This window comes from Neoarius graeffei, chromosome 2 (genome assembly GCF_027579695.1).
Source record: "Neoarius graeffei isolate fNeoGra1 chromosome 2, fNeoGra1.pri, whole genome shotgun sequence".
NCBI lineage: Eukaryota > Metazoa > Chordata > Actinopteri > Siluriformes > Ariidae > Neoarius > Neoarius graeffei.
The window spans coordinates 58,837,691-58,863,926 of record NC_083570.1 but is presented as its reverse complement, the minus strand read 5'-3'; the positions used below and the strand labels follow the sequence as shown (position 1 = coordinate 58,863,926).

The following is a 26,236-nucleotide window of genomic DNA, read 5'->3' as shown; positions in this document are numbered from 1 at the left end:
ACACACACACACACTTAAATGAACATACATGATCGATATGGATTTTTTTATGTAAATTCGTTCAAATGACTGCGATGACGGCACAAAGATACGCCCACTTCAGTTTACGCGCTTGACTAAATAACTGAACAGTAGCCAGTGCTGCCCACACAGCCTTGCTAGCTATTAGCCTACAAGTGCAACAAAAAAATGGAACGATTTCTTCGTCCGCCCGACACTACAAAGAGCAGACAAACAACACCTGATGAACATGAACCGAAAACAAAAAGGCTGAGAAGATACGACGAAAGTTTCTTACAATTTGGATTTACCAGCGTGCTGGAAAGAAACGAGGAAAGGCCGAAGTGTCTTCTGTGTTCGGCCGTGCTGTCTGCAGAGAGTCTCAAACCCAACAAGCTGAAAAGGCACTTTGAAACAGTGCACAAAGAACATCTCGGTAAACCCCTAAGTTTTTTTGAAAAGAAATGTGCTGAGCTTAATCAGCAGCGATCTTATTTCAAAAAGGCTGCGACGGTGAGTGATGGGGCACTGAATGCATCGTTTGAAGTTAGCTACCTCATTGCGAAAACCAAGACCCCACACACAATCGCAGAGACGCTAATTATGCCTGCTGTCCTCAAAATGGCAAAAGCAATGGGTGAGGAGGAGGTGGGAAGAAAATTTAAAGTGATACCTCTGTCTGATAATACAGTTAAGAGACGAATCGATGCTATTGCCGCTGACCAGGAGAACACGCTAGCAGAGAAACTCCATGATTCCCCAGCCTATGCTCTTCAAATGGATGTCAGCACCGAAGGCAAAAATGCCCACGCATTGACATTTGTTCGATTCTTAGCAGAAAATGCCATTCAGGAGGACATTCTATACTGCCTGCCTCTTCCCGAGCATGAGACTGCAGAGGCAATGTACGATGTTCTTCAGGATTACATGGAGAAACACAGAATTCCCTGGGAGAATATGGTGGGATTTTGCACAGACGGGGCTCCGTCTATGGCCGGACAGCGAAATGGTTTGAGGACACTTGTCATTCAGCGAGCACCATCTGCACTGTGGAATCATTGCATGATTCATCGGGAACAACTGGCATCTAAAGAACTGAGCGCGTCCATCACAGGCATCATGCAACAGGTGGTAGCCATGGTGAACTACATCAAGCCACATCCTCTGCGAGCACGCCTGTTCGCAAAGCTATGCGTCGATATGGGCTCTGAATATGAAGATCTGCATTTTCACACAGACGCCCGGTGGTTGTCGAGAGGCAACACGTTGGAGCGGTTTTTCAAGCTGAGAAACGAACTGTTGGCGTTTTCAATGGATGTGAAAAAAAACGATTTCGTTGACTTTCTCTGTGACCAGCAGAAAATGTGCCTCCTTGCATATGCCACGGACATATTCAGAAAACTTAACGAACTGAACACAAGCATGCAAGGAAAAAATAAGAATGTCATGCAGATGAGTGATCGGATTGATGGATTCAGGGCCAAAATCACACACTGGAGAGGAAGTCTTGCAAAGGGAAACAGTGTTTCCCGCACAAAATTGCTTAGTCAAGGTGGTGAGTCTTCGGTGGGCATCACGCGCGGCACGGATAGTGGTCCGGGGGGGGGGTTTGTCGGGCCGTAACGCGTCACACGTTGCACAGATAGTCCGGGGGGGGGGAGTAGTAGTACTACAATAATAACAAAGCTGTGTAGAACTGTAAAATAGGTATTTATTGAAATTAAATGTCACAACTACTTACAAAAACTGAGGTAAAATGGTTTCCTGGCCAATAAAAGTGCTCTCAGTACAGCAGCAAGAAAAAAGTAACAAAAAGTGCAGGTCATTTACATAAGGGAAAAACGGTTAGAAACAACATAGAGTGCAACATTTACTAGGCTACTTATGGCACATCTTGCAAGTCTTGTCCTTGCAGGCCATCCTTCTGGGTTTTTCAAAAAACAGCTCCAGTGCTCTGCTGTAATTGAACTGCCCTACTGGTGGGCCATTTATGCTAATCGTCATGCAGGCTGTGAGGCTGTCACCCTGCAGCCTACTTCGCAGGTCTGTTTTGATCTACACACAGAGAGAAATGAATATAAGATATTTAACTCAGTAGTCATCTAACATCGTGATTTTAAGATGTGTATGAATGATGAAACTCACCCTGTTCAGCGACTCCTCGGCTGAAAGAAGCCCGATATTTTTTGTTGTTTCCCTGCCATTTACTGCACGCAAGAAAGGAAGCAACAAGTTAGCGTCAATCATGCAATCATTGGGACAGATCGGTTTTTTTTTTAACTATTATAATTTATTTACGGCCCATCAGAGGAATGTTGGTGTGCAACGGCGAAAAATGTATGGCTTTGCCATCTAGCCTATGATTACCCTCCCCTTTTGTTGAGGAGGAAAATGCATGACCCTCTCTCATAACATCCAGACTAAATAGCTGCCCCTTCCTTCCACAAAAAAAGTTGCGTGACCATTCCCTGTTTTCCTCCGGTGGACCCAACGAGAGTAATCTCGCTGGGTGGACCAACAAAAATAACGGAAGGGTCCCACGAATGTAGCCTACAGCCATAATTTATATTGCCTACCTTAATACATTTATATTAGGCCTACTTATATTAGCACATGAACATTATATAGCATTAGGCTATATAATTATATTATTATATTATCTTACTTATATTAGTACATGAAAATTAAATTTCACTGTAACAGTGCAAATGCACCGTTTAGATGAGCAGTTACAAATACAACTTACCTTCTTATTCCACCGACGATAATGGCAACGTCTCGACTTTCCCGCTGAACCGTTGAATTTAAAATTAAAATGTTTGTAAATATGGCCTCGAGGACATATGGCGTAGTAATATATCCAACCACTAGGTGCCGCAGTTTAGTCTAGCTGTCAGTCCCTGCGCTGAAATGCATTACCACTTCGGTTTTTTTTTTTTTTTGGACGCATTTTTTTTTTTCTTGGAACCTTGCTAGGGCGGGCGGTCGAGTTACCCAGGGTGGCCGCCTTGCCTGGAAAGTGCTGGGGGAAACACTGGGAAACTTCACGCATTTCCCCCAGTTAAGTCAGTTTTTGGAAGACAACAGCATCGACAAGTGTTCTACAATGGAGATGTGCAGCCACCTGGAACGGCTTGAGGAGCACTTCGCCACATACTTTCCAGATGTGGATATGTCAAAGTTTGAATGGGTGAGGAATCCGTTTCACTGTGATGTGAGCGCAGTGGACCTTCCTGCCACCGCGATAGAACAGCTGATTGACATGTCTCGTGACAAAATGCACCAGCAATTACATTCGCGCGTGCCAGTGGAAGAATTCTGGTTTGGAGCCAGAGAGGAGTACCCCGAGATCGCACTGCGTGCTTTGAAACTGTTGGTTCCTTTCGGAAGCACTTACCTTTGTGAAGCTGGATTTAGTGCACTTGTCTGTATGAAATCAAAGTACCGCTCGCGTTTGGATGTTACGTCAGAGATGAGATGCGCACTCTCTACCACAGAACCGGACTTTGAAAGGCTGCAGAGAAGTGTGAAGGCTCAGACATCTCATTAGATGTGGTGAGTGGAGAGACTCTTTTACATAGTTCCATTTTTGTGAAATTGAAGGATATGTGATGAAAATAAAATGTGAGTTTGTGCAATAAACTGGTTACTCTGTATTTACAACACAGTATAAAACACATCAAACACTAATTAAAAAAAAAAAATGTCAGTGGGGTCGCCAAAAATGTACGAGGTCAAAATGGGGTCACAAGCCAAAATAGGTTGGGAACCTCTGCCTTAATCCAATCGAAATGTTGTGGAAGGACCTGAAGCGAGCAGTTCATGTGAGGAAACCCACCAACATCCCAGAGTTGAAGCTGTTCTGTACGGAGGAATGGGCTAAAATTCCTCCAAGCCGGTGTGCAGGACTGATCAACAGTTACCGGAAACATTTAGTTGCAGTTATTGCTGCACAAGGCGGTCACACCAGATACTGAAAGCAAAGGTTCACATACTTTTGCCACTCACAGATATGTAATCTCATCTCATCTCATTATCTGTAGCCGCTTTATCCTGTTCTACAGGGTCGCAGGCAAGCTGGAGCCTATCCCAGCTGATTACGGGCGAAAGGCGGGGTACACCCTGGACAAGTCGCCAGGTCATCACAGGGCTGACACATAGACACAGACAACCATTCACACTCACATTCACACCTACGCTCAATTTAGAGTCACCAGTTAACCTAACCTGCATGTCTTTGGACTGTGGGGGAAACCGGAGCACCCGGAGGAAACCCACGCGGACACGGGGAGAACATGCAAACTCCACACAGAAAGCCACGGGGCTCGAACCCGGACCTTCTTGCTGTGAGACGACAGCGCTAACCACTACACCACCGTGCCGCCCCAGATATGTAATATTGGATCATTTTCCTCAATAAATAAATGACCAAGTATAATATTTTTGTCTCATTTGTTTAACTGGATTCTCTTTATCTACTTTTAGGACTTGTGTGAAAATCTGATGTTGTTTTAGGTCACATTTATACAGAACTATAGAAAATTCGAAAGGGTTCACAAACTTTCAAGCACCACTGTATCACAGTATAATACTAACGTAACTTAGTAGACTTGTTACTGGTTTATATATAATATATTATGTTTCCTTTCTCAGCCCCAGAGCTCCCGATACTAGAGAGGAGGAACTGGCTCATCCATCTACACTACATCCGTAAAGACTACGAGACCTGCAAGGTGCGAGCTCTTCTTCTGCTGGCAGCTTCTTCAACTTCTGTTATTCCTGTATTATCCCTTCATTGTGTTGAATTTGCTTCATATCTTCTAAGGCAATTATAAAGGAGCAGCTGCAGGAGACTCAGGGCATGTGTGAATATGCCATCTATGTCCAAGGTAACCTCTTAACTCCACCCATCACACAAATTTTGCTGATGTGGCATCAGAAATTTCATATTTTTGACTGGAACCTACAGATAGTGACATGTTAAAGTTTTTGTGTGGCTAAAATACATAATGCAGGGCTTTCCCTAAAGTGCGGATACGCAGCTCTCCACTGCACTGTGCAACGTCAAGCACTGTGTTGTCACTTGCACACCAAAAATAAATCAATACCATAAATTGAACAATGCAGAGTATTTTCCGCACCTAAATATCTTCTGTTCCCCTCTGAAAATGAGTAATAACTATAGAAATAGGAAGATATTGTAATATATAGGTCTTGACTATCCTGGTACTCAATCCAGAGATGAAAATAAAGAGTTTCGCTGATTAATATTCAAAACCATGCATAAAGCCACGTTCTAAGTGCTGGTCACTAGATGGCGCTGTTGCATGATTTGATCTTGACTCTATTCCTGGCATCCTGGAATTGGAAAAGGAAGAGGCATGCCGCGAAGGGTTTTCATTTCAATTGAATCTTTTGCCCTTTAAATTTTTCCCCTTGCATATTTGACAAGGTAAAAAACAGCAAATTTAATAATAATAATAATAGTAATGTTGAATTGTGTCTAAATCAGCCCTAGATGCCACCAGAATGCACCATCTGAAGTCTCTAATTTCAAAATTTTCCAGCGGAGCATGTTCCTGGACCCCCCTAGCAGCCTTCGGGGCCCTCCAGGCTGGGATCCGCATCAGTAGCACTGCTCTGAGATATATATATATATATATATATATATATATATATATATATATATATATATATATACACATACATATATATATATATATATATATATATATATATATATACACACACTACCGTTCAAAAGTTTGGGGTCACCCAGACAATTTTGTGTTTTCCATGAAAAGTCACACTTTTATTTCCCACCATAAGTTGTAAAATGAATAGAAAATCTAGTCAAGACATTTTTCTGGCCAGTTTGAGCATTTAATCGACCCCACAAATGTGATGCTCCAGAAACTCAATCTGCTCAAAGGAAGGTCAGTTTTATAGCTTCTCTAAAGAGCTCAACTGTTTTCAGCTGTGCTAACATGATTGTACAAGGGTTTTCTAATCATCCATTAGCCTTCTGAGGCAATGAGCAAACACATTGTACCATTAGAACACTGGAGTGAGAGTTGCTGGAAATGGGCCTCTATACACCTATGGAGATATTGCACCAAAAACCAGCAGCTAGAATAGTCATTTAGCACATTAGCAATGTATAGAGTGCATTTCTGATTAGTTTAAAGTGATCTTCATTGAAAAGAACAGTGCTTTTCTTTCAAAAATAAGGACATTTCAAAGTGACCCCAAACTTTTGAACGGTTGTGTGTGTGTGTGTGTGTGTGTGTGTGTGTATATATATATATATATATATATATATATATAAGTGCTGTCAAGCGATTAAAATATTTAATCGCGATTAATGTCGCGACTGTCATAGTTAACTCGCGATTAATCGCAATTTAATCGCACATTTTTGTCACATGAAAAAACATTGTAATTCTCTTATCAGTATAAAAAAGTGAATGGGCTTGCTTTGTACCAATGTTTTTTTTTATTGCAGAGCATAACACGTCTTGTCACAGCCACTGCAAAGTCGGGCTGGAGCCGCCGATGGGAAAACGAAACCTAAGCCGAGCACCGTGGCTCTTCGTCCCGAGGCGCGGGACTAGCGCGCCCTGCCCGCACTGGTTCTTTGGGGGGAGGGCAGAGGACTCTGGCTGTGCGGGGCGTGGCATTACAGTCTAGCTGCTATCGTTTTTCTAAGCAAAGTCTCTGTTCCAAGTTCCTGGCAGTTTCAAAAACTTATGAAAAACCTACATCATGTCACAGAGCGTTAATCTCACGATAAAAAAATTATCGCCGTTAAAATTGAGTCAAGTTAACGCGATAATAACGCGACATTTTTGACAGCACTAATATATATATATATATATATATTTTTTTTTTTTTTTTTTTCTGGGGAAAGCCCTGTGATGTTATCAGTGAACTTTTTTTTAATTTTTAAATTTTTTGCACTCTTAGTGTATTCTGAAGGCTGATCGGATTAATGTGTGATGTGCATCCATTGCACAAAACTCCTACTGCACCCATTTCTAACCCTGTAATGACAGTCGCCTTTAATACTGTGTGTGTGTGTGTGTGTGTGTGTGTAGCTCTGATCTTACGTTTAGAGGGGAAGATCCAACAGTCTCTAGAGCTGTTTCAGAGCTGTGCCATCCTCAATCCCACCAGCTCAGACAACCTCAAACAAGTGGCTCGTTCCCTGTAAGCGTCCTGCGTTGATATACATCTTGGGTTTTTAGTTTAGTTTTGTTTTTTTGGTGAACATTTGTAGATTCTTTCAGAAAGAAAGTCATTTTGTGTGTGTGTGTGTGTGTGTGTGTGTGTGTGTGTGTGTGTGTGTGTGTGTGTGTGTTCAGTTTTCTCCTAGGGAAACATAAGGCTGCCATTGAGGTTTACAATGAGGCAGCTCGTCTCAATCAGAAAGACTGGGTAAAAGTCCTCTTAACTTTTAACAACAATCATTACCCATAACCCTCAAATTAAGAATTTCTGCTCTATAGCACCAAGTGACATTTCAGTTTATTTTGCAGGAGATCAACCATAATCTCGGAGTTTGCTACATCTACACCAAGGACTTCAAGAGCGTAAGTCGGTCCCGGTGTTCTGTATCGTAATTTGTGTTAGTTATTTGACATTATATGACCAAAATTATGTAGACACCTGGGTGTCGTACTTATGTGGTTCTCCACCAGACTGTTGCCACAGACTCTGAAGCACACAATTGTCCAGAATGTCTTAGCATGCTGTAACATTACAAGTTCACTTCTTTGGAACTAAGGGCCTTCAACTTTTCGAGCATGACAGTGCTCCTGTGCTCAAAGCAATCTCCATGAAGACCTGCCCTGTGTCCGAAATCACTCATTCATTCACTACTCCCTACTCACTATATAACGAATTACTATAAAGAGGACTATATAGTGAGCTCATGAAAAAACACTTTCGGACACTACTCCGTCACGTCTTTATTTACGTCATTACTGTCGCACAATTAAAACGTGCCAGATCGCTAGCCATGCTTTCTGCCATAATGATATAATGTGTACTACATTAAAAACAGTTCAACAAAATTCAAAAATACTCGTCATGTCATCAAAAGTCAAACGGAAATTTACTTACATTTATACATAATATTATAATAATATTCTCTCGTTGCTGCACTGGTTGCTCTTCTGTCATCTGCCTTTTTTTTTTTTTCTTCAGCGCAACTGCAATGCTTGATGGGAGATATATATATATATATATATATATATATATATATATATATTGCTTGGTTAGTGACCATCGGTTGTACGCTGCTTTTCGTGATGCATTGTGGGATACTTTGAGTGCACTATATAGGGTGTAAATAATCCTCACTATTCATTCGGACAGCACTACAAAATGGCGAACTCACTACAGTATATAGTTCACTGTGTAGTGAGTCGGGAGTGATTTCGGACACAGGAATAGTTTGCTAAAGTTGGAGTGGAAGAACTCAAGTGGCCTGCACAAAGCCCTGACCTCAACACCAATGAAGACCTTCAGGATGAACTGGGACACTGAGTGAACCCCAGACCTCCTCATCCAACATCAGTGCCTGATTTCAGCAGTGCTCTTGTGGCTGAATGAACACAAATCCCCACAGCCACATTTCAAAATCTAGCGGAAAGCCTTCCCAGAAGAGCAAAGAGAGGACCAAATCTGGAACGCTATGTTCAACAAGCACATATGGGTGTAATCAAGATCAAGGTCAAGGCTTTTTTCTTGTCATTTCAACCATCGGTACAGTACACAGTTAAAACGAAACAACGTTTCTCCAGGACCATGGTGCTACATTAAATATCGCAGGACTATGGATCTACATACAACAACCTAAAGTACAAGAGTGCAGTGAGTGCAAACATTGCAGACAATAAACTACACACAACATAAAGTGCAGACAACAAGGACAGTGCAAAAATGACAACTAATACAGACAGACAGTCCTGTGCCAACCAGTACCTGTTACTGTTAATATGCGGAAAGTTGAGTGTGTGTTTTAAGGTAGTATACAGTGGGGCAAAAAAGTATTTAGTCAGTCACCAATTGTGCAAGTTCTCCCACTTAAAAAGATGAGAGAGGCCTGTAATTTTCATAATAGGTATACCTCAACTATGAGAGACAAAATGAGAAAAAAATCCAGAAAATCACATTGTCTGATTTTTAAAGAATTTATTTGCAAATTATGGTGGAAAATAAGTATTTGGTCAATAACAAAAGTTCATCTCAATACTTTGTTATATACCCTTTGTTGGCAATGACAGAGGTCAAATGTTTCCTGTAAGTCTTCACAAGGTTTTCACACACTGTTGCTGGTATTTTGGCCCATTCCTCCATGCAGATCTCCTCTAGAGCAGTGATGTTTTGGGGCTGTCGCTGGGCAACACGGACTTTCAACTCCCTCCAAAGATTTTCTATGGGGTTGAGATCTGGAGACTGGCTAGGCCACTCCAGGACCTTGAAATGCTTCTTACGAAGCCACTCCTTCGTTGCCCGGGCGGTGTGTTTGGGATCATTGTCATGCTGAAAGACCCAGCCACGTTTCATCTTCAACGCCCTTGCTGATGGAAGGAGGAGGTTTTCACTCAAAATCTCACGATACATGGCCCCATTCATTCTTTCCTTTGCACGGATCAGTCGTCCTGATCCCTTTGCAGAAAAACAGCCCCAAAGCATGATGTTTCCACCCCCATGCTTCACAGTAGGTATGGTGTTCTTTGGATGCAACTCAGCATTCTTTCTCCTCCAAACACGACAAGTTGAGTTTTTACCAAAAAGTTCTATTTTGGTTTCATCTGACCATATGCCATTCTCCCAATCCTCTTCTGGATCATCCAAATGCTCTCTAGCAAACTTCAGACGGGCCTGGACATGTACTGGCTTAAGCAGGGGGACACGTCTGGCACTGCAGGATTTGAGTCCCTGGCGGCGTAGTGTGTTACTGATGGTAGCCTTTGTTACTTTGGTCCCAGCTCTCTGCAGGTCATTCACTAGGTCCCCCCGTGTGGTTCTGGGATTTTTGCTCACCGTTCTTGTGATCATTTTGACCCCATGGGGTGAGATCTTGCATGGAGCCCCAGATCGAGGGAGATCATCAGTGGTCTTGTATGTCTTCCATTTTCTAATAATTGCTTCCACAGTTGATTTCTTCACACCAAGCTGCTTACCTATTGCAGATTCAGTCTTCCCAGCCTGGTGCAGGTCTACAATTTTGTTTCTGGTATCCTTTGACAGCTCTTTGGTCTTGGCCATAGTGGAGTTTGGAGTGTGACTGTTTGTTTGAGGTTGTGGACAGGTGTCTTTTATACTGATAACGAGTTCAAACAGGTGCCATTAATACAGGTAACGAGTGGAGGACAGAGGAGCCTCTTAAAAAAGAAGTTACAGGTCTGTGAGAGCCAGAAATCTTGCTTGTTTGTAGGTGACCAAATACTTATTTTACCGAGGAATTTACCAATTAATTCATTAAAAATCCTACAATGTGATTTCCTGGATTCTTTCCCCCATTCTGTCTCTCATAGTTGAAGTGTACCTATGATGAAAATTACAGGCCTCTCTCATCTTTTTAAGTGGGAGAACTTGCACAATTGGTGGCTGACTAAATACTTTTTTGCCCCACTGTATGGAAAAAAGAAATAAATAGATGTGAACACTGTGTTTGCAATGGGCATTGTAAAAAGCAATAGTACATTATTGTTCACCGTGCAAAGATTGCCATGTGAATGGTGAGTTCAACAGTCCGTGTGTTATCAGTCCAGTCCCTCAGAGTCAACGAGTCTGATAGCATGTGGAAAGAAACAGTTAGAAACCCTGGCTACAAAGGCCCGAATGCTTCTGTACCTTTTCCCAGACAGCAGGAGGGTGAAGAGATTGTGTGAGGGGTGTGTGGGGTAATACACAATGCTGGTGGCTTTCCCAGATGCAGCATGTGGTGTAAATGTCCGTGATGAAGGGAAGACAGACTCCAACGATCTTCTCAGCTGTCCTCGCTATCCGCTGTCGGGTCTTGCGATCCGAGACGGTGCAATTCCCAAACCAGACCGTGGTGCAACTGCTTAGAATGCTCTCAATAGTCCCTCTGTAGAATATTGTGAGGATGGGTGATGGGAGATGGGTTTTCCTCAGCCTGCGAAGGAAGTAGAGAGACGCTGCTGGGCTTTCTTGGCTATGGAACTGGTGTTGAGGGACCAGGTGAGGTTCTCTGCCAGATGAACGCCAAGGAATTCGGTGCTCTTGACATTCTCCACGAGTGAGCCGTCGATGTACAGCAGAGAGTGGTCACTCTGTGTAATGGTCAGGTGTCCACAAACTTTTGGTCATACAGTGTCGTGTATATAAAAGGAGACTGTATTATTCATCATGACCAAGCCGTGAAAGGACTCGGACAATGGACGTCTGAGGATTATTGATTGTTGTCTTTAGTGGATGATGTAAAGTTTGACCCTTTGACTTGTACGCAGGCTGAGGAGCATCTAAACATGGCGCTGCAGCTTAACAAGCACGACATGACTTACATGATGCTGGGAAAGAGCTACCTGTTACAGGGAGACACCGAGAAGGCCATTGAGATCTACAAGAGTGCAGTGGAGTAAGTCTGTTCAAGCCCTAATGCCTCTGGTTAGGTTCTGCAATGTTGTACCAGAGGAGTGCAGTGCAGCTGCAGATGTTAATTTTTCACCCAAACCAATTTCTAGCTCTAAGCCTCGTCTCGGTGACCTAGAAGACACATGATCAAAGCCTGCGCTTTGTGACGCGAAGCAAATTTTAGACTGAGAGTAACCTCAGAGACGCCTTAGAGATTCACAGCAAGTGGTGGTGGCAGATGAAGTCAGTGCTTCGGGGGAAAAACAGCATGCCGGGATGAGACGCAGAGCAATGGTTGTAATTAATCACATTTACAGGCTGACTCTGACACTTTTTTCTTTTGTTACGACTGTTTTCGCAAACCTCCCTTAAGGAAAGAAGATTTTTTAATAGCCTTGAGTAATTATTATTTAAAGATCAGAGTCACGTCTTAAACAGATTTCGCACGCCGAACAGATATAGCTACAGAAAGAATCAGTGCTATTTACCACCCGAGTGAACCGTGCTTGATTAGGAGTGTTTACTTGTTTTTCTGCTTTTATTGACTTTAGGAAATAAGGAAATAACTCCTTGAAGTTGTTAGCGTATACTCTGGCATAGATATCAGAAGAACTCTAGGAGAGTAAATATGTGAAGGCAGAGGAGCTGCTGTGCGCACAGTGTGTGTCCTCATCTTTACCATGGACCTCCTGTAGAGCCGCTGAATTAGTCATGTTGATGTGCTTTAATGAGCAGTGCTGGGCTTCTCCTGAAGCAAGAAATCTCAGTTCCGCTCATTTACACTAGAGATAGAAGAAAGAGGCGTACTCTCTCTGTTCTTCTTCTGAGCCAAAATGAATAACTAACAGCTTGCTGAGATGAGCCACACTGAAATGAGAACGTGAAAGACAAACATGATGCTGTCAGGCAGAACATGGTTCAGGCTAGAAGTTATTGAATGTCTTGGTCGTTACAGAGCAAGACATGTTGCAGTAGCATCCTCAATGTTCCTGGCAAAATATTTAGGTCCGACCTGTTCAAAATTTTAGGACTGGAAGTAGAAAAATTCTCTGAAACGTATGTTAAGAAAGATGTCGCTGTAACACCATTGTACTGGAGTTGAATTCACTCGATCACTGTCTATATAATAAAGCCGTTGTGGTTATTTTCCATTTACCAAAATTTCACATGCCCTGTGTCCGAAATCACTCCCTACTCACTATAATAAATCTTGGGGTAACGTTTGACAGTGGGCTTAAATTTGATAAACAGATTAGTTCTGTTGTTAGAACGAGCTTTTTTCAACTCCGTCTCTTGGCCAAAGTGAAGCCGTTTCTCAGTCGGCAGGATCTTGAGAAAGCAATTCATGCATTTATCAGTTCGAGACTGGACTACTGTAATGCCCTGTATGTTGGCCTCAGCCAGTCTTCAATTTTACATCTTCAACTTGTACAGAACGCTGCGGCCCGATTTTTAACAAGCACGTCTAGACGTGAACACATTACTCCTGTGTTGTCGTCACTCCATTGGCTTCCAGTCCGTTTTAGAATTGATTTTAAACTTCTGTTGTTTGTTTTTAATGCCATCAATGGCCTGGCCCCCTCTTACTTGTCTGAGATTTTAACTATTCGTGATCATGGTAGGGCCCTGCGTTCTTCAGGTCAGCTTCTGTTAGAAGTTCCAAGGTCGAGATATAAACAGTGGGGTGATCGTTCTTTTGCTGTCGCTGCTCCCAGACTGTGGAACAATCTGCCCCCCGACATTCGCACCACTATTGATCTCGGCCTTTTTAAATCAAAGTTGAAGACCTGCTTTTTTAGATTGGCGTTCAATCCTGACTAGGGGAGTCTTGTTTTTGAGGGGTGCTTTGTTTCGTCTGTTTTATTTCATGTACTTCTGAAAGGCTTTTGGTAATCTGCAGCACTGTGGCACCTTCCGCAGTCAAAACCTGTGTTTTTATGTGTTTTGGTGTTCTGTTTTATGGCTTCGATGTGAAGCATTTTGAATACCTTTTGGTTATTGTAAAGGGCTATATAAATAAAATTTGATTGATTGATAATAGTGGACTGTGAGTTTGCCATTTTGTAGCGCTGTCCGAATGTATAGTGAGCATTATTACACCCTATATAGTGCACTCAAAGTATCCCACAATGCATCACGGAAAGTAGTGTACAGTGCTTTGCAAAAGTATTTATCCCCCTTGGTGTTTGTCCTGTTTTGTCGCATTACAAGCTGGAATTAAAATGGATTTTTTGGGGGGTTAGTACCATTTGATTTACACAACATGCCTACCACTTTAAAAGGTGCCATTTTTTATTCTTTTTATTATTATTATTTATTTAAACAATAATTAAGATGAATAAAACAGAAATCTGGACTATGCATAAGTATTCCCCCCCCAAGTGAATACTTTGTAGAGCCACCTTTTGCTGCAATTACAGCTGCAAGTCTCTTGGGGTATGTCCCTATTAGCTTAGCATATCTAGCCACTGGGATTTTTGCCCATTCCTCAAGGCAAAACTGCTCCAACTCCTTCAAATTCGATGGGCTGCGTTGGTGGACAGCAATCTTCAAGTTATGCCACAGATTCTCAGTTGGATTGAGGTCTGGGCTTTGATTAGGCCATTCCAACACATTTAAATGTTTCCCTTTAAACCGCTCCAGTGTAGCTTTAGCAGTATGTTTAGGGTCGTTGTCCTGCTGGAACGGGAACCTTCGTCCCAGTCTCAAACCTCTGGCCGACTCAAACAGGTTTTCCTCCAGAATTGCCCTGTATTTAGTGCCATCCGTCTTTCCTTCAGTCCTGACCAGCTTTCCTGTCCCTGCAGATGAAAAATATCTCCACAGCATGATGCTGCCACCAGCATGCTTCACTGTAGGAATGGTGTTCTCAGGGTGATGTGTTTGCGCCGCACATGGCGTTTCCCATGATGACCAAAAAGATCAATTTTAGTCTCATTTGACCAAAGAATCTTCTTCCATGTGTTTGGGGAGTCTGCCACATGCTGTTGGGCAAACTCCAAACGTGATTTTTTAAGCAATTATTTTTTGGGGGCCACTCTTCCATAAAGGCCCACTCTGTGGAGTGTACGGCTTAAAGTGGCCCTATGGACAGATACTCCCATCTCCGCTGTGGATCTTTGCAGCTTCTTCAGTGTTATCTTTGGTGTCTTTGTTGCATCTCTGATTAATGCCCTCCTTGCCCGGTCTGTGAGTTTTGGTGGGCGGCCTTCTCTTGTCAGGTTTGTAGTGGTGCCATATTCTTTCCATTTTACAATAATGGATTTAATGATGCTCCCTGGGATATTCAAAGTTTGGGATATTTTTTGTAACCCAACCCTGAGCTATACTTCTCCACAACTTTGTCTCTGACCTGTTTGGAGGCTCCTTGGTTTTCATGTTGTTTGCTTAGTAGTGTTGCAGAGTCAGGGTCCTTCCAGAACAGGTTGATTTATACAGACATCATGTGACAGATCATGTGACACTTTGATTGCACACAGGTGGATCTTAATCAATTAATTATGTGACTTGTGAAGTGAATTTGGTTGGAGCAGCTCTTATTTAGGGGTTTCATACGAAAGGGGGTGAATACTTATGCACAATCAAGGTTTCTGTTTTTTCATCTTAATTATTGTTTGTGTCACAAAAAAAAAAAAAAACAATGTGCACCTTTAAAGTGGTAGGCATGTTGTATAAATCAAATGGTGCTAACCCTCCAAAAATCCATTTTAATTCCAGCTTGTAATGCGACAAAACAGGACAAACACCAAGGGGGATGAATACAACACGCATTTTGTGCATGATTGTATAACATGCGTCTTTAATAGAAAAAATAATAATTTGGTGCATTAATTTATTTTGCGTTTTCTGGAATCACCACATGGTCAAATCTTATGTATCTTCTTCTTCCTCTTTTCGGCCGTTCCCGTTAGGGGTTGCCACCGCAGATAATGTCCCTCCATCTCCTCTTGTGCTCCATATCTTTTTCTGTCACACCAATTGTCCTCGTGTCTTCCTATCTATGGTCTTCCTTTTTTCCTTCTACCAGGCAACTCCATCTCCGGCATTCTTTTTCCAGTATACCCTGGATCTCTCCTTTGTATGTGTCCAAATCATCTCAATCTCGCCTCGCTCACTTTGTCTCCAAGCCGTCCCACATGTGCTGTCCCTCTAATATACTCATTTCTCATCCTGTCCAACTTTGTCATTCCCATTGAAAATCTCAACATCTTCAACTCTGCTACTTTCAGTTCAGCCTACTGTCTTTTTGTCTCCAAACGATACAACATCACTGGTCTTACTACTCTTGTACACTTTCCCTTTCACTCTTGCTGGCAATCTTCTGTCACAAGTCACTCCCGACCCTCTCCTCCATCCATTCCAACCTGCTTGCACTCTCTTCTTCACTTCTCTTCCACACTCACCATTACTTTGTACAGCTGACCCCAGAGAGTCCACTGGGGTTGCAATCCAGCCAATGGGTTTGCACAAGCCAGTGCTTTCTTAGTGTCAGTCCCAAGCCTGAATAAATGGGGAGGGTTGCGTCAGGAAGGGCATCTAGCGTAAAACTCATGCCAAATCAATTATGCAGATGATGAACAGGACTTTCAAGTGTTATACATACAGGGTCAAAAATATACATACATTAGACCTAATATTTTGTTAAATGGCCCTTAGCAAGTTTCACCCTGACCAGACACTTTTGGTCATCATTAACAAGCTTCCAGCAGAATTCTGGTTGGATATTTGTCCACTGTTTTTGGCAGAATTGGTAGAGTTCAATTAAATTTGTTGCTTTCCTGGCACTTACTCAACTTTTAAGCACAGTCCACATATATAGGGTTGAGTTCAGCCTGCTTTTTCCATGCCACAAAATGCTTTGATGTGTTTGAGGGTCATTGGTCCTGTTGGAACACCCAACTTTGTCCAAGTTTCAACCATCTAACTGATGGTTTGAAGTTATGCTGAAGAATTCTGAGGTAGGACTCCTTCATTATTCCATTCACAGCAAAACAGCCCAAGAGGATGATGCTTAACAGTTGGTCCAGTGTTCTTGGGGTTGAATGCCTCACCTTTACTCCTCCAAACATATCTCTGGTCATCGTGGCCAAACAACTCCGTCTTTGTTTCATCTGGCCATAAAATTTTCCTCTAGAGGGCTTTCTTTGTCCATGTGGTCAGCTGCAAACTTTAGTTGAGCTTGAAGGTGTTGATTTTGGAGCAGGGGCTTCTTTCTTGGACGGCAGCCTCTCAGTCCATGGTGATGTAAAACTCGCTTGACTGTAGACTGGTGTCCCAGCAGCTTCCAGTTCGTGGCAGGCCAAGTGGGTTGTTCCTAACCATCTGAACCAATTTTCTCTCAGCTCAGGGTGACAGTTTGGGTTTTCTTCCAACCCTTGGCAAAGTGGCTACACCTCCCAATAATTTGTATTTACACACCATTGTTTGAACCGATGAGCTTGGAATCTGCACTTGTTTAGAAACGGCTCCAAGTGACATTCCTTCCTGAATTGTGTAAATCTATGATCCTCTTTCTCAGATCTGCACTGAGCTCCTTGGACTTTCCCATTGTACTGTTTGTTGGTCAATACAGTGACTGCTGTCAAGCAAATCCTTTTATTTTGGCACTGAGAAACTACCAGCTCTAGTCAATCATGATCACTAACAGGAAGTTAGGAGGCCTTGGCAAGTTAAGACATTTTGGAACTTTCAGCACCATTGAATTAATAATCTAAGTTTGTATCAATACATTTCTGACCCTGTATGTATAATGTTGATGCTTTTTCATTTCAGAAAACCCACAATAATTTAAAACTTGTGCGCTATTTTTTTTATCTTAAAGATGCATGTTGTACAATCATTCTGCCACAGAAAAAGAACAGTTCAAAGAAATCATTGAAAGCCCAATATTGCCATGACATTCATGTTTGTGATGAGTGTATGTAAACCTCTGAATACAACTGTATATACTGTATATTTTTGCGGATACATCATTTATCTAGAGTTATCCAGAGGTGCATTGAGCAGTTGTGAATGTGTGCTGTAGGTTTTCCCCAGAGAACACAGAGTTGCTGACCACACTGGGACTCTTGTATATGCAGGTCAGTTTCAGCAGACAATCGGGTCATGAAACCTAATGTTGCCTTGGATGGTCTGGATTTGAAATTCACGACATTTTTGTATTTCTTTATAGCTCGGAAAATATCAGCGGGCCTTTGAACATCTTGGGAATGCACTGACATATGACCCAAACAATTACAAGGTCAGAAAAACTTCCATTTCTGATTATATGTCTTGCCTTTGAAGGTAAATGTGATATACTCAGTGGGTGTGTTTCCCCCCAGGCTATCCTGGCAGCGGGAAGCATGATGCAGACACATGGCGATTTCGATGTGGCCATGAATAAGTATCGCGTGGCAGCTTTCACAGTGCCTGAAAGCCCCCCACTCTGGAACAACATCGGCATGTGCTTTTTTGGCAAGAAGAAATATGTAGCTGTGAGCTTCCGAGTTTTTCATCTTGTGTCGTTAACTATTTATAAGATGCCACACTAATGTTTTCTGTCTTCTTCATTTGTTGTGCTTTTTTTCCCCTTGCGTGTGTGTGTGTATGTGCGTGTGGGTTTTTTTCCCTTTGTTTCTTTGTTTCTCAGGCTATAAGCTGTCTGAAGAGAGCAAACTACCTGTCTCCATTTGACTGGAAGGTCTTATATAATCTGGGTCTGGTGCATCTCACCATGCAGCAGTACGCTTCAGCCTTCCATTTCCTCAGTGCTGCCATTAACCTGCATCCACGCATGGGAGAGCTCTACATGCTGCTCGCAGGTATTTACACCTGTTTCCTTCCTTTATCAGCTAAATAGAGGGAAAGGAAAAAGCTTAAACTTGTGTTTGTGTAGGTCTCGTCAAATTAACTCAAGCTTTCTGTCACTGAAAAACTGTACAGTGTGACTGTAAGCTCTCTTCTACATATACACAGTGGCAAAGTGTTACACAAGAACAACATGTAATAACTGCTGTTAGTCTAGGTGATTATAGAAAATCAAGCACGCTGATTGGTCAGGAGATTCAGATTATTTCCCGATAATCACCTCGAATGGCGGCCAATCGCTTCGTCACCGTAAGTGAGGAAGAATTACAAATTGTGAAAGAAAATGTTGTTCCTAAAAGCACTAAAGATGCTGCGAAGTTTGGTCTAAAACTATTCAAAGGTAAGAAGGGATTGTGATTTATTTTATCGATTTCAAAACAAAGTATTTGATGTGACTCGGCGTAGATAAGTGACACACACCTGTGTGCGTTACATTTTCATGCCACTTTTGAAGACTGAAACAAATTATTTTTTAAAATTTGATTAATTTTTTTTTTTTTAATAATTACCTGTGTGTTTAAACTAAAACAATTATCCGCCTCAGGCTCAGTGAATAATAACCTTGACTTCATTTCTGTTATTATTGAAATAATATTGGCTGGCGTTGAGTGGTATACAGTGGGGCAAAAAAGTATTTAGTCAGTCACCAATTGTGCAAGTTCTCACACTTAAAAAGATGAGAGAGGCCTGTAATTTTCATCATAGGTATACCTCAACTATGAGAGACAAAATGAGGGGAAAAAAATCCAGAAAATTACATTGTCTGATTTTTAAATAATTTATTTGCAAATTATGGTGGAAAATAAGTATTTGGTCAATCACAAAAGTTCATCTCAATACTTTGTTATATACCCTTTGTTGGCAATGACAGAGGTCAAACGTTTTCTGTAAGTCTTCACAAGGTTTTCACACACTGTTGCTGGTATTTTGGCCCATTCCTCCATGCAGATCTCCTCTAGAGCAGTGATGTTTTGGGGCTGTCGCTGGGCAACACGGACTTTCAACTCCCTCCAAAGATTTTCTATGGGGTTGAGATCTGGAGACTGGCTAGGCCACTCCAGGACCTTGAAATGCTTCTTACGAAGCCACTCCTTCATTGCCCGGGCGGTGTGTTTGGGATCATTGTCATGCTGAAAGACCCAGCCACGTTTCATCTTCAATGCCCTTGCTGATGGAAGGAGGTTTTCACTCAAAATCTCACGATACATGGCCCCATTCATTCTTTCCTTTACACGGATCAGTCGTCCTGGTCCCTTTGCAGAAAAACAGCCCCAAAGCATGATGTTTCCACCCCCATGCTTCACAGTAGGTATGGTGTTCTTTGGATGCAACTCAGCATTCTTTCTCCTCCAAACACGACAAGTTGAGTTTTTACCAAAAAGTTCTATTTTGGTTTCATCTGACCATATGACATTCTCCCAATCCTCTTCTGGATCATCCAAATGCTCTCTAGCAAACTTCAGACGGGCCTGGACATGGACTGGCTTAAACAGGGGGACACGTCTGGCACTGCAGGATTTGAGTCCCTGGCGGCATAGTGTGTTACTGATGGTAGCCTTTGTTACTTTGGTCCCAGCTCTCTGAAGGTCATTCACTAGGTCCCCCCGTGTGGTTCTGGGATTTTTGCTCACCGTTCTTGTGATCATTTTGACCCCACGGGGTGAGATCTTGCGTGGAGCCCCAGATCGAGGGAGATCATCAGTGGTCTTGTATGTCTTCCATTTTCTAATAATTGCTCCCACGGTTGATTTCTTCACACCAAGCTGCTTACCTATTGCAGATTCAGTCTTCCCAGCCTGGTGCAGGTCTACAGTTTTGTTTCTGGTGTCCTTTGACAGCTCTTTGGTCTTGGCCATAGTGGAGTTTGGAGTGTGACTGTTTGAGGTTGTGGACAGGTGTCTTTTATACTGATAACGAGTTCAAACAGGTGCCATTAATCCAGGTAACGAGTGGAGGACAGAGGAGCCTCTTAAAGAAGTTGTTACAGGTCTGTGAGAGCCAGAAATCTTGCTTGTTTGTAGGTGACCAAATACTTATTTTACCGAGGAATTTACCAATTAATTCATTAAAAATCCTACAATGTGATTTCCTGGATTCTTTCCCCCCATTCTGTCTCTCATAGTTGAAGTATACCTATGATGAAAATTACAGGCCTCTCTCATCTTTTTAAGTGGGAGAACTTGCACAATTGGTGGCTGACTAAATACTTTTTTGCCCCACTGTATCAGATATATTCCATTCAGCTAGCATGATATTGAACGAGTTGAAGATGAGTTCAGTATCATGCTAGCTGAATGGAATATATCTGATAGACCACGAAAAAGTCAGCCAACATTATTATTATTATTAGCTCATCTGGCCGACAGGCGATGATCTTACGCCATCATGTATTGTCCATCATCTGTCCGGCGTCTGTTGTCCGGCGTCGTCCACATTTCACGAAAATTGCTTCTTCAGGTCTGCCTGGGGTGCATATAGCTTGTACCCAAATTTGCATAGTTGCAATTAATAAATAATAATAAAGATATGGAGTAATTAAGCCCTAACGAGCAGTTTCCACACAAATCGCTTCTTCTCCCTCAGTTCTTCACCAATTTGGATTTTTTTCTGGCATGAAGGTAGGGGTACCTAGGGTGCATATAACTTCTACCCAGACTTGAGTTCTCATGGGGCCAGAGATTGATGGTCTCGTTATACATACACATTCCTTTCGGCTGTCTTTCTCCTTCAAAATTCTGTTAAAATCTTCCGTATTCAACAAAGCAAACCTGGCAGCCATATTTGTTTCCAAATTGTCACAGTAGCGCAGAAGTTTTACATCTCCGACATGTGACGTCATGTTGTCTTGACAACCATGCAATATTATAAACTATATTCAAAGCTCATTCTCCATTGGGTAGAGTGTCGTAATACACGCAGGATAAGCAATATGCTAACAATATTGCATGCTATCAAACTAAATGAATGGAACCTATGAGAAGGGAATAGAATAAATATATGTTATTTACCAGCTTAAGGTTGGTCCGTATCATGAAATACCGTGACCGAGGTCTTGAAAGTACTGAGCGAGGCCCTCTGGGTTGAGGTCAGTATTCAAGGCTGAGGTCATGGTATTTCACCATACGGACCGACCTTAAGCTGGTAAATAATATATTTATTTTTTGCTTTACCAAATTCTAACAGAAAACGAGAGCGCCCGAAAGGGAAAACCGAGCCGAGGCGAGACGCCATTTTGAATCCTCATTCAGGGCTGTAATGCAAATGGCTTCTTCCTCGGTATACAAGTGCACTTCCATGGCAGGAAAAAAACATCATTTTGCCGCCTATGTCGTCCCCTATTTATACAAAATTGAGTCATTCAGGATTCAGCCATGTTTTTGCTCGGCGTTAGCAACAGTTAGAGGTTTTTAGCTTTCTCCTGAAATGTTTTCTTTTATTTAATCTTCCTCTGGGTAGTAAAACTCGCTTTCGCTGTGAACACTGTCGTTATCGCTATCCATGCTGTAAAATTAATGTTATTCTCCTGAGAAATGCTGGCAAAAATTTACAAGATTTTTGATAATCTTATAAATAAATCTTATTAAAAAAAAAGATAAATGTTGACAAAAAAAATCTACTGTTTGTTGTTGTGAATGAGCGAGTCGCCAGAGGTCCGTAATTGGGGTCCGTACTGTAGGATACAGACCCGCTCGCCAGCCAATCAGAGCACAGGATTTGGACCGTGAAAAAAATAAATGTTTTTCTTCCATCGAAAAAGTGTCCTGTATGTATGATAATCACCGATATTCATATTCAAATTGTTAATTATTATGCAGCATAAGATCACACAAGTCTCCGGTGAGCCTGTATCACTTTAGCCTCAGATTCCTGTTCTGGGCTGACAGGAGCGGAAGATAATGTAGTCTTCTGCTGTTGTAGCATATCCTCCTCAAAGGTCGATGTGTTGTGCATTCTGAGATGCCTTTCTGCTCACCATGATTGTAAAGAGTAGAAATCACACTTCCTGTCAGCTCAAATAGAGAATGTCCTGAGTGATACGAGCGGACAGGAAGGCAACATTAACTCACGTAACCACCCTCCCTTTACAACTGTGTTAATTTATAGCCTACTCAAAGAAGTTATTTCACAGAAGAGTTCTGATTATTTAATACAGGATTAATGGCTTAATTAGAGCGGTTTTAAAAGTAGACGGCCTTTCGATTTCAAAAAAATCGGTGAAATTTAGTTCCCTCTGAAATGTGATCATTATGATATGTTTATTTCTGTAATATCTCACAAAATATCAGGCCATTCTGTGGCTGGGAAGTTATTTAATTTGAGGAGATTCCTGAGTAAATAATGTGCATGAAATCGTTCGCTTCGTGAAGTCAAGCAGACAGAGGAAGTTCGTGTGCGCATGCGCAGGCTTACCTCCTTCTTCTTCTTTTGGGTTTTACAGCAGCTGGCATCCACAGTGTTGCATTACTGCCATCTACAGGTTTACCTTGACCGTGCACTGACAGTTCCATCATTCTGTCGCTAAACGAACAGCTGATCACACCGAGGTGCTCGCTGACCGCCGATATTTATTCGTTTGGTCCTGCATTTCCTTTCCCTCGTATATAACATAACGTCTTTTCGTCTCGCTTTCCGTTACTGTAGTTGGTCTTTAAAGTGCTGATGACAAGTTTTTGACATCTTTGGCGATGTTTTATAACATAAAAATTCCCGATGATCCATATATTAATTCATTAATATCATTAATTAATGATTAATAATTATCATTAATATCATTAATTAATGATTAATAATTAATCATTAATTAATTAATTAATTAATTAATTAATAATCATTAATTAATTAATTAATCTGTTGCCAGATACTGCTGAAGTTTTCCAGCCCAAAATATGTTCAAAACCCACCAAAATGCACTTGAAACCGCTCAACTGGGCGGGAAAAATCCCAATCTGGCAACACTGCCAGTATTCTGGAGGGGGTCTACTAGTAGCTATGCCGGATCCAAAGACAGTCCTCCTGTCAGAACGTGTTGTGAAACGACATAAGATAAAGGTACGTAGAGCTATAGATTCTACATGATAATCATAAATGTAATCATAAAGTCGGCGTGATATCAGTCATGTATTTGCTTGTGAAAGCTTGCGGCTTTCATGTAACTGCCGCCTAGCAACGAGAGGCAAAGGGTAAAGAGGGTAGGCTATCATAGATTCTATTCGGAAGAGATCAACACAATTCTAGACTCCCAGAAGAGGAAGAGCTAGCACTAGAGAGTTCACCGGCGTTTTCATGCGCCATTTCCATTGAGTAGAACCAGAGTAGAACAGCCAGTGAACCGCAGCGTGTTCTTCCGCTGACGTCACAACATGGCCGCGAGCCACGGACCCAGTTTTCTTGCGCTGTGCAATTAAAAGTTGGATATTCGCGTAACAACAGCTTCTTTTCACGTAATTATAACAGAAATCTAACATGTTTGCCATGTTGTATAGTTTATTTAAGAAATTGCATAGAGTCATGTTCGTGTCATCAGCCCTTTAACATTTCATTCGCACACTCACGTCCTCCATTTTTCTCTCCTGTTTCAAATTTGTATCCCACAATGCTTTGTACGAACAGGGAAAGCCCACCACATGATGCATGATGTAGTATCTTGACTTGGGTCATCGTGAAGCAGGAAAAAATAGCGGAGAATTTAGGGCCACATGGCTCTAAATTCATTAATTGTTTTTTTTTTCTTTAACTCATTCCTTACGGAATACTTCAATTTTTTTCAGTCACGTTTTGACGGAATACTTTTTGTGAAAATCACCAATTTAATAGGTACATTCAGTTAAATGTCTCTATCTCCATAACAAATTATTTTAGAGGTAGAAAAGTATACATTTACCGAGTCCTTGAACCCTATCCTTTCTAAATATGGAATTATTTTTGTATAATTCTGAAGTAGGTAGGTTTCACAAGCATCAGTCATAATATAATATTATAATAATATTATAGCAGTCAATCCCTGCTATAATAAACCTTCCCTACGCGTGACTTCTGGGGTTTCCCGCTAATTATAATATCCAAATGTGGTCTATGTGCAGTCCTCTACGGCTCTGATTGGTCAAATTCACATGTACTGCTTTATTATGGGAGTTTCCGAGGGAATTCCGTATGACGTCACCAAAGCCGATAGTACCGGCTTTCCGTAGGGAATGGGAAAATTCGGCGAGCCGCTGTCAGCGGCTTGCTGTAGGGAAGGAGTTAAACCTGATAAAATTGGAAGTCTGTGATTCGAGTTCAGTAGTTTTCAGTCCAGTAAAAAAATAATAGTGTGTCAGGAAAAATTATTTTTATGACCTAAACGTGAAAAATCTTTAACTAGAGAGTATGCGGGTTCTCGGTCAATGCATAGACACTAAAAATGTCCATTACTGTGGTTCTTAGGCCCTGTCCACACGGCAACGGATTCAGGTGACTCCGATACAATTGCTTATCGTTTAGGCCTGGCGTCCACACGGCACCGGCGTTTTGGGTGCCCAAAACGCAGTCTTTTTGAGAACGGGTTCCAGAGTGGAAAGATCTGGCAACGTTGCCGTTGTGAAGTCGTCTGGATGAGTAGAACGGATTTGTTTACGATGACGTCACAACCACATGACTGTGAGTGCTTCACGCCGGGTAGAAGTGTAACGAACTCGATGCGAGTTGTCAACAAATCCTATAACTTGGTTCATGAAACACGATTACAAAATATTTTCACTGTGAATATTTATTGTGTAATGGTGCAAAGTGAGAGAGAGAGAGAGAGAGACTCTGCCCTTAGGGCAGAGTCAATCCCGCCAGCAAAAATAGGGAAAAAAAGGAGCGATCTCACCTCTTCAGATGTGGGTTTAAGTCCTACAATACATTCCTCAAAAAGGGCGTAGAAGAACAAATTAATCCATCAACGTGTAGCATTACATTTATTCCGGACCGTTAAAGACGCCGCCTTCCGCGTAGAATCATACGTCATCCTCGCCGCCATATTGGATAGGTCAAAGCAGAGAATAAAGATTCATGTGCTGCGTTTAACTGTACCAACAGGTTTACCGTCCAAACGAGATCACATGGGATTACCTTTCACAGGTGAGAAACAACAAATTAATCCATCAACGTGTAGCATTCAATTTATTCCGGACCATTAAAGATGCCGCCTTCCGCGTAGAATCATATGTCATCCTCGCCGCCATATTGGATAGGTCAAAGCGGAGAATAAAGATTAGCTGCGTTTAACTGTACCAACAGGTTTGCCGTCCAAACAAGATCACATGGGATTACCTTTCACAGGTGAGACTGGAAAAATACTTTTCATTGTATTTGGTCATTATAATGTAATTTTCCGAACAGATTTTTCTGACTTTGTGGCTAATATGAAGTCTCGCGCATAATAGTTTATGCGCATGCATCCTTACTTCTTCTATTGTTCTGGTGTCTCCGAAGGGACCGTCTTACAGCGCCCCTAGAGGTGTGGCATGTGTATTGCATCGTTTTCAGCAAGCGTTGCGTTGCGATATGGACCTGATATTTTACTGATCGTTGCCCATTTGGACGCGATATATTTTTAAATAACATCTCGTTGCCATTGTCGTGTGGATGTAGCCTAAGTGATTGTGCGTAATCTGATAAGTAGAACTTCAACCTGGTCTTTTGTTCTATAGGGCTAATAGTTGTTCATGTCTTGGTTTGTGACAGTTGCCCTGACCAATTTAGAGGATGTGGAAAATGCGCGCAGGTCGTATGAGCAAGCCGTTCAGCTTGACGA

At 41.9% G+C, this 26,236-nt stretch overlaps 1 protein-coding gene across 1 annotated transcript in view; it reads left to right on the top strand.

Moving 5' to 3' along the window:
• The window catches only part of bbs4 (Bardet-Biedl syndrome 4), a 52,293-nt gene that overhangs the window by 15,668 nt on the left and 10,389 nt on the right, over positions 1-26,236 (top strand). Inside the window, exons 3-13 of the mRNA XM_060914553.1 lie at positions 4,654-4,733; positions 4,826-4,889; positions 7,098-7,209; positions 7,365-7,437; positions 7,539-7,592; positions 11,487-11,614; positions 17,636-17,690; positions 17,783-17,851; positions 17,934-18,086; positions 18,242-18,413; positions 26,167-26,236. Coding sequence (XP_060770536.1) covers positions 4,654-4,733; positions 4,826-4,889; positions 7,098-7,209; positions 7,365-7,437; positions 7,539-7,592; positions 11,487-11,614; positions 17,636-17,690; positions 17,783-17,851; positions 17,934-18,086; positions 18,242-18,413; positions 26,167-26,236 — 1,030 coding nt within the window. The remainder of the gene's footprint in view (positions 1-4,653; positions 4,734-4,825; positions 4,890-7,097; positions 7,210-7,364; positions 7,438-7,538; positions 7,593-11,486; positions 11,615-17,635; positions 17,691-17,782; positions 17,852-17,933; positions 18,087-18,241; positions 18,414-26,166) is intronic.